This window comes from Oncorhynchus gorbuscha, linkage group LG10, assembly GCF_021184085.1.
Source record: "Oncorhynchus gorbuscha isolate QuinsamMale2020 ecotype Even-year linkage group LG10, OgorEven_v1.0, whole genome shotgun sequence".
Classification (NCBI taxonomy): Eukaryota; Metazoa; Chordata; class Actinopteri; order Salmoniformes; family Salmonidae; genus Oncorhynchus; species Oncorhynchus gorbuscha.
The window spans coordinates 10,538,775-10,547,790 of NC_060182.1; the positions used below are offsets into that span (position 1 = coordinate 10,538,775).

General features: G+C 43.6%; 1 protein-coding gene across 1 annotated transcript; it reads right to left on the reverse strand.

Annotated features, from left to right (window-relative positions):
• Window positions 1-56: 56 nt before the first annotated feature.
• Window positions 57-5,839, reverse strand: LOC124045534 (G-protein coupled receptor 37-like 1). The gene is made up of 2 exons (XM_046364882.1): window positions 4,513-5,839; window positions 57-1,338 (listed from the first exon to the last, which is right to left on the reverse strand). The coding sequence occupies exons 1-2, from the start codon at window positions 5,815-5,817 to the stop codon at window positions 622-624; spliced, it is 2,022 nt and encodes a 673-aa protein (XP_046220838.1). The 5' UTR covers window positions 5,818-5,839; the 3' UTR covers window positions 57-621.
• Window positions 5,840-9,016: the final 3,177 nt, after the last annotated feature.

Below are 9,016 nucleotides of genomic sequence, written 5' to 3' on the forward strand. Positions count from 1 at the left end.
CAAGAAATAATGATCTCAGTGCCGGGAAACTCTGGGGCTGTTAGTCAACCCTAGTATAGTAATCTAACATAATACTCTGTTTATTTTTGACCCAATAATCCTTAAAGTACACACATTGGGGTGACACTTCTACAAGGATATTAAATGGAGCTCTTCTCCTTCTTCTCTCCAGCCCCCCCCCCCCCTAGTCTGCACTTAGTCAATGTCTGAACTTCCTGTCAAATGAACCACCTTAAAACTGGAAGGGGTGTTGTACCTATTTGGAGAGAACATCAAAAGGAGAGACATTACAGACATTAAGGCTACAGAGAAGGTGACGCTGGCACTGGAAAACAAAAGGTGTGTCTATGGTTGAGGTTGGAATGTCCACTGCTGAAAGGTGAGTTGCTTTGTTACCACATCTAACCAGTTTAGGCGATGGAAAGGAAAGAAATCAGGAGAGGTCAGTTCAGCTGGACCCGCTGATCGACAGGATGGGGGAGCTGTCCTTGGCTTTGTCAAAGAAGATGGAGGAGGACATCTCGTTGGTGCTCTTGAGTTTGGCCTCGGTGCCAGGAGAATGGGAGCCACTGGGTTGACACTCCTCACAGCAGCAGCAGCAACAGTCCATGAAGGCCTGGCTCAGAGACTTACAGAGGCACAGCAGCAGCAACAGTCCATGAAGGCCTGGCTCAGAGACTTACAGAGGCACAGCAGCAGCACCGGCGTCACCGACGACTTGAAGAACAGGGAGAACTGGTTGATGAAGGCCAGCAGGGTGGCGGTGTCGTCAGAGATGGGCATGGCGGTGTAGGCCAGGACGATGTTGCACACGTTCTCCGGCAGGGCGCAGACGCCGTAGACCACGGCCAGAGCCATCACGGTGCAGTTGAGCTGGCGCTCCACCTGTTGACTGTGTTGTATCTTCTGCTTCTTGGAGGTGGAACCTTCCTCCAGGCGCCGGGGGATACCGTCATGGGACACGTGGCAGGTGGCCAGCTGGCACAGCAGGGTGAAGACCACGGGCAGGCAGAAGTAGCAACCAAAGTACCACCACATGCGACACTCGTGGTAGTTGATGACCAGGGTGTAGATGGACTCGGGGAGGTTGGAGGTGGGGTTCATGGTGCAGGAGTCCACCACAGCCCCTGTGGCCGGAGACACAGCCTGGCTGAGCTGCCACAGGAGCAGCTCTGGTGCCGCCAGCACCATGGAGCCCAGCCATATGACCAGCAGCTTGGCCAGGACGGACTGGCAGCTCTCCACTCGACGGATTTTGGGCTGGGAGCAGGTGGTAGAGTTGAAGCGGTCAATACCCAGGGCACACAGGCTGAAGGATGTCACCCCTAGGGAGGTCACCTGGAGCGTTATATGGATTAAAGAGGAAGAACGTATCAGATATGCTACATGGGCTGTTATTTTTCTGCTTATCTGTGTATTTTTTTTGACCGTTGTGATCTTTCAATCTACAAACTGTCCTGTGGAATTAGTCAAAACCAAACTTTTCACATGCTGCACACACACTGTTTATAAACACGTACCATGTTTTTAAAGGGGTGTCAAACATACGGCTCATGGGGGGGTCCAATCCAGGCACACGTGTGGTTTGGGGGGGGGGGACGAACTCAATATACTTTAAAATGACTAAAACCAAATCTAAATGGTCATTCATACAGTTTATTGACTGGGTCCAGTTCACTAATAATCACTACATTCATACAGTTTATTGACTGGGTCCAGTTCACTAATAATCACTACATTCATACAGTTTATTGACTGGGTCCAGCTCACTAATAATCACTACATTCATACAGTTTATTGACTGGGTCCAGTTCACTAATAATCACTACATTCATACAGTTTATCGACTGGGTCCAGTTCACTAATAATCACTACATTCATACAGTTTATCGACTGGGTCCAGTTCACTAATAATCACTACATTCATACAGTTTATTGACTGGGTCCAGCTCACTAATAATCACTACATTCATACAGTTTATTGACTGGGTCCAGTTCACTAATAATCACTACATTCATACAGTTTATTGACTGGGTCCAGTTCACTAATAATCACTACATTCATACAGTTTATTGACTGGGTCCAGTTCATTAATAATCACTACATTCATACAGTTTATTGACTGGGTCCAGTTCATTAATAATCACTACATTCATACAGTTTATTGACTGGGTCCAGCTCACTAATAATCACTACATTCATACAGTTTACTGACTGGGTCCAGTTCACTAATAATCACTACATTCATACAGTTTATTGACTGGGTCCAGTTCACTAATAATCACTACATTCATACAGTTTATTGACTGGGTCCAGCTCACTAATAATCACTACATTCATACAGTTTATTGACTGGGTCCAGTTCACTAATAATCACTACATTCATACAGTTTATTGACTGGGTCCAGTTCACTAATAATCACTACATTCATACAGTTTATTGACTGGGTCCAGTTCACTAATAATCACTACATTCATACAGTTTATTGACTGGGTCCAGCTCACTAATAATCACTACATTCATACAGTTTATTGACTGGGTCCAGTTCACTAATAATCACTACATTCATACAGTTTATTGACTGGGTCCAGTTCACTAATAATCACTACATTCATACAGTTTATTGACTGGGTCCAGTTCACTAATAATCACTACATTCATACAGTTTATTGACTGGGTCCAGCTCACTAATAATCACTACATTCATACAGTTTATTGACTGGGTCCAGCTCACTAATAATCACTACATTCATACAGTTTATTGACTGGGTCCAGTTCACTAAAAATCACTACATTCATACAGTTTATTGACTGGGTCCAGTTCACTAATAATCACTACATTCATACAGTTTATTGACTGGGTCCAGTTCACTAAAAATCACTACATTCATACAGTTTATTGACTGGGTCCAGTTCACTAATAATCACTACATTCATACAGTTTATTGACTGGGTCCAGCTCACTAATAATCACTACATTCATACAGTTTATTGACTGGGTCCAGTTCACTAATAATCACTACATTCATACAGTTTATTGACTGGGTCCAGGTCACTAATAATCACTACATTCATACAGTTTATTGACTGGGTCCAGCTCACTAATAATCACTACATTCATACAGTTTATTGACTGGGTCCAGCTCACTAATAATCACTACATTCATACAGTTTATTGACTGGGTCCAGCTCACTAATAATCACTACATTCATACAGTTTATTGACTGGGTCCAGTTCACTAATAATCACTACATTCATACAGTTTATTGACTGGGTCCAGTTCACTAATAATCACTACATTCATACAGTTTATTGACTGGGTCCAGTTCACTAATAATCACTACATTCATACAGTTTATTGACTGGGTCCAGCTCCTAATAATCACTACATTCATACAGTTTATTGACTGGGTCCAGCTCACTAATAATCACTACATTCATACAGTTTATTGACTGGGTCCAGCTCACTAATAATCACTACATTCATACAGTTTATTGACTGGGTCCAGTTCACTAATAATCACTACATTCATACAGTTTATTGACTGGGTCCAGCTCACTAATAATCACTACATTCATACAGTTTATTGACTGGTTCCAGCTCACTAATAATCACTACATTCATACAGTTTATTGACTGGGTCCAGCTCACTAATAATCACTACATTCATACAGTTTATTGACTGGGTCCAGCTCACTAATAATCACTACATTCATACAGTTTATTGACTGGGTCCAGTTCACTAATAATCACTACATTCATACAGTTTATTGACTGGGTCCAGCTCACTAATAATCACTACATTCATACAGTTTATTGACTGGGTCCAGCTCACTAATAATTACTGAAATTAACTCTAGACAGTCAGGGAGCATCGAAAATTCCAAAATCGATGGACAGAGACGTATTTTTTACAGTAGTTTTAACTTGTAATTTAAATTACAGAACAGTTTCAATATGGAAGAAGTCTTTCTGACCTGTTACATTAGCCGTCGAGATATACATTGATGAGTTTACAGTGTAGTATATATGCTGATAAGATCAAAATCATAGATACTGTATAATGTATGGCTTACATACAACTATGTAATGTGTTGCTTATTACCAGTTAATAAATGTTGGTTTACCAGAAAACATACTATAAAGATTCAGTTGGTAAAAGCATTAAACATTTAAAAAATATTTCACAATACTTTGTGGCCCATAAACATAATTCAACTCATAACCTTATTTTACGACCTGGTTTACAACAATGTCATAAATCAGTGTAAATATCCAGTAATTATACCATCAAAAGAACAACACAAATAAATGTATGATTGTTTTAGGCAACAACAGGTACTAAACTTGTCGTTAGGGACACATTATCATATAGCTATGGACCGATAGTTGTGTTCATTCATCATTTACATGTGATTCCACTGTGGCCTAAGGGAAGGGGTGTGGCTTGAGGGGTGTGGCTTGAGGGGTGTGATGATGGGTGGGGGGGCTAAGGGAAGCAAACCCACCTCCATATATGGTACCGCTCTGCATGAGATGTCCCCCAGCAGCCTCTTATTGGTGAGCTCATTGAAGACCACCACAGGTAAACAGAAGCAGAGCACCAGGAAGTCCCAGAAAGCCAGGCTGGCCAGGATGTAGTTCCAGGTACTCCTCATGTAGTAGTTGTGCCAGACGATGCACATCACAGCCAGGTTCCCTATAATCCCCACAGAGAACACCACCAGGGACAGGAACATGACAGCGTAGGCAGTGTAGGAACTGTCAGTCACTGGGTACAGAGGGTTGTGGATGTTGGTGATCCACCTTCCTGTAGTGCTGCTGTTGCCCTGATCCACGTCTGTGTTGGCCCTAGTGTCCAGGGTTGAGGCTGTGTTGGCCCTAGTGTCCAGGGTTGAGGCTGTGTTGGCCCCAGTGTCCAGGAATGAGTCTGTGTTGGCCACAGTGGCCCTAGTGTCCAGGGTTGAGGCTGTGTTGGCCCCAGTGTCCAGGAATGAGTCTGTGTTGGCCCCAGTGTCCAGGAATGAGTCTGTGTTGGCCCCAGTGTCCAGGAATGAGTCTGTGTTGGCCCCAGTGTCCAGAGTTGAGTCTGTGTTGGCCCCAGTGTTCAGAGTTGAGTCTGTGTTGGCCCCAGGTCCCAGGGTTGAGGCTGTGTTGGCCCCAGTTTCCAGGGTTGAGTCTGTGTTGGCCCCAGTTTCCAGGGTTGAGTCTGTGTTGGCCCCAGTTTCCAGGGTTGAGGCTGTGTTGGCCCCAGTTTCCAGGGTTGAGCTAGAGAACTGGGTAGCTCTGGGTGAGGTGAACTCGTTCTCATAAGATCGTGAGAAGGTAGACTGAGGTTCACCTGCGCCTGTGTCCTCGTCGTCTGCACCCCGCGGTGCTCTCTTGTGGTGCTTGTCCCATTCCAGTCCTTTCACATCCTCATTGTCATAACCATGGCTTTGAATGACTTGAATGTCGAGATTTAACATATCCTTTTCAAGAGATGCACTGTTTGTCTGTGAAATCTTTTTGGCATCGGAAGCCCACACAGTCAATAGTACCACCAGTGAAATCAAGGTAATCATCTTGAGAGCAGTAGCCTGAAAAGTAGCTTTTCTTTTAAATTCCAGAACTTCCCAGCTTTGATCACTGCAGGAGACGATGTCAAAATGAGACCCCCTCAGCAGAAGTTCATTTAGTAGAGAAGAAGAAGTTGCCCAATCTGTGGTGGGATGCTGAAGCTTGGGGAACTTGTCTCTCTCTGCGTCCTGTGGCTGCAGTCCCATAGGCAGGTCTGTGAGTCTGTTAACAAGTACCGTTGCCGGCTCAATCATGGGTGGCTGGTTCCCTTTGAAAAGGGAAAGACAAGAGGCGAACTCATCTGTTTCTCTCTATCGACCCCCAAATGGAGCAAAGCATTGCGCCCTCTGCTGGTCAAAATACTGATCAGTTGCAGTTTTATGTTGTGCATATAGAGGGCAGTGCATGTCTCCAAAAAGTACCTCAATCCCAAACACCGATCTGGTCCATTCATTTCAATATTACATCCAGGTGGTACAACATCAGTAAGGATACATGCAAGATGGTTTTCTTGTGTGTCTTGTATATATAAGCAGATCTGTTGTGTTATCCAAAGGCGCGGTATATTTTCATAGTGTTGGAACAGCGTCCTGTTTCGAAATCCACATGAACAACCCAGCTCCCCTACTATACACACAACAGCATTGACAGGTTTTGCCAGTAGGAGAGGTGGAGTAATTTACTTAGACTACAATCTATTGGAATGTGTCATTACAGTGCTCATTTGCACTGCTCTTGGCAATACACACACACACACACACACACACACACACACACACACACACACACACACACACACACACACACACACACACACACACACACACACACACACACACACACACACACACACACACACACACACACACACACACACACACACACACACAGGTTCCATGGTAAAGGCACATTCCTAAGCCTCAGGTATGTTTCTACATTCTTAGAGAAAAGGGGTTCCAAAAGGGTTCTCCGGCTGTCCCCATAGGGGACCTGTTTTTGGATCCAGGTAGAACCCTTTCGGTTCCAGGTAGAACCCTTTTAGGTTCTAGAGAGCACCGTTTATTCTAAGAGTGTAGTGTCCGAGGCGGAGAGCATATTTTAAGTACAAACCCCTTTCATGAAGGGGGTTATAGAATTCACCAAAAGGCCAAAATGTCAGACTGAAATAAGTAACGCTATGCCCTAATGAGGCAGAATGTAACTAAATATAATAGATAGATGGCCAGCGACAGGAAGGAGTTCTCTGGTCCAGGAAATAGTGGGCAACCTGTTGACTGGCAGTTGTATGTTTGAATGTTTCCTATGTCTCCTGTGAGGTATTCCCTCTCATACACTTGTACGTACTCTCTCTCTCTCTCTTTCTCTCTGAAAATACACAACAAAATCTTATTTTAGAGGAAAATTTCACTCTGGCTCTGCCACTGCATATAAACTCATCAAAAAAGAAACGTCCCTTTTTCAGGCCTTTAAAAGATCATTCATAAAAATACAAATACCTTCACATATCTTCATTGTAAAGGGTTTAGACACTGTTTCCCATGCTTGTTCAATGAACCATACACAATTTATGAACATGCACCTGTGGAACGGTCGTTAAACAACTTCTTAGGGATCAAATCCTGTTAGCGGTATCGATTTGACAACATCCAGTGAAATGGCCTAGCTCCAAATTAAATTAAATTATTATCAATATTAAACTTTCATGAAATCACACATGCAATACACCAAATTAAATCTACACTTGTTGTTAATCCAGCCAACGTGGCAGATTTCAAAAAGGCTTTACGGCGAAAGCAAATCATGCTATTATCTGAGGACAGCACCCCATCAAACAAACACAGACAATCATAATTCAATCCACCAGGCGCGACACGAAACTCAGAAATATCGATATGATTCATGCCTTACCTTTGACGAGCTTCTTCTGTTGGCACTCCAATATGTCCCATAAACATCACAAATGGTCCTTTTGTTCGATTAATTCCGTCGTTACATATCCAAAATGTCCATTTATTTGGCGCGTTTGAGCCAGAAAAACACTGGTTCCAACTCGCGCAACATGACTACAAAATATCTAATAAGTTACATGTAATCTTTGTCGAAACATTTCAAACAAATTTCCTAACACAACTTTAGTTGTTTTTAAATGTAAATAATCAATCAAATTTAAGATGGTATAAACTGCGTTCAATACCAGACGAAAACAATGTGGACCGTGCTTTCAGGTCATGCGCCTCTAACAAATAGTACACTTCACTCAACCCTCCTTCTGAGCTGCCTTACTTATTCATTTCTCAAAGGAAAAACATCAACCAATTTCTAAAGACTGTTGACATCCAGTGGAAATGATAGGAACTGCAAGCAAGTGCCTTAGAAATCCAGATCCCCATAGAAACCCCATTGAAAAGAAAGTGAACCCCCCCAAAAAAATCCTGGATGGTTTGTCCTCAGGGTTTCGCCTGCCAAATAAGTTATGTTATACTCGCATACATCATTCAAACAGTTTGAGAAACTTCAGAGTGTTTCCTATCCACATCTACTAATAATATGCATATCCTAGCTTATGGGCCCGAGTAGCAGGCAGTTTACTTTGAGCACACTTTTCATCCGGAGGTGCAAAATACCGCCCCCTAGCAAGAAGTTTTTAAGACACTAACAGCTTACAGACGGTAGGCAATTAAGGTCTTAGTTATGAAAACTTAGGACACTAAAGTGGCCTTTCTACTGACTCTGAAAAACACCAAAAGAAAGATGCCCAGGGTTCCTGCTCATCTGTGTGAACATGCCTTAGGCATGCTGCAAGGAGGCATGAGGAGTGCAGATGTGGCCAGCAATAAATTGCAATATCTGTACGGTGAGACGACAGCGCTACAGGGAGACTGTAAGTCGCTTTGGATAAAAGCGCTAAATGGCATATATTATTATTATTATTATAGACAGGACGGACAGCTGATCATCCTTGCAGTGGCAGACCATGTGTAACAACACCTGCACAGGATCGGTATATCTGAACATCACACCTGCGGGACAGGTACAGGATGGAAACATCAACTGCCCGAGTTACACCAGGAATGTACAATCCCTCCATCAGTGCTCAGACTGTCCACAATAGGCTGAGAGAGGCTGGACTGAGGGCTTGTAGGCCTGTTGGAAGGCAGGTCTTCACCAGACATCACAACGTCACCTATGGGCACAAACCCATCATCGCAGGACCAGATAGAACTGTCAAAAAGTGCTCTTCACTGACAAGTCGCGGTTTTGTCTCACCAGGGGTGATGGTCGGATTTGCGTTTATCGTTGAAGGAATGAGTGTTACACCGAGGCCTGTACTCTGGAGCGGGATCGATTTGGAGGTGGAGGGTCCTTCATGGCCTGGGGCAGTGTGTCACAGCATCATCGCACTGAGCTTGTTGTCATTGCAGGCAATCTCAACACTGTGTTACAGGGAAGACA

Coding starts and splice junctions, on each gene's coding strand:
- LOC124045534 (XM_046364882.1), bottom strand. CDS start 5,817: ATGATTGAGCCGGCAACGGTACTTGTTAACAGACTCACAGACCTGCCT. Junction 1,339..4,512: donor GAGCGGTACCATATATGGAG/GTGGGTTTGCTT, acceptor ATAACGCTCCAG/GTGACCTCCCTAGGGGTGAC.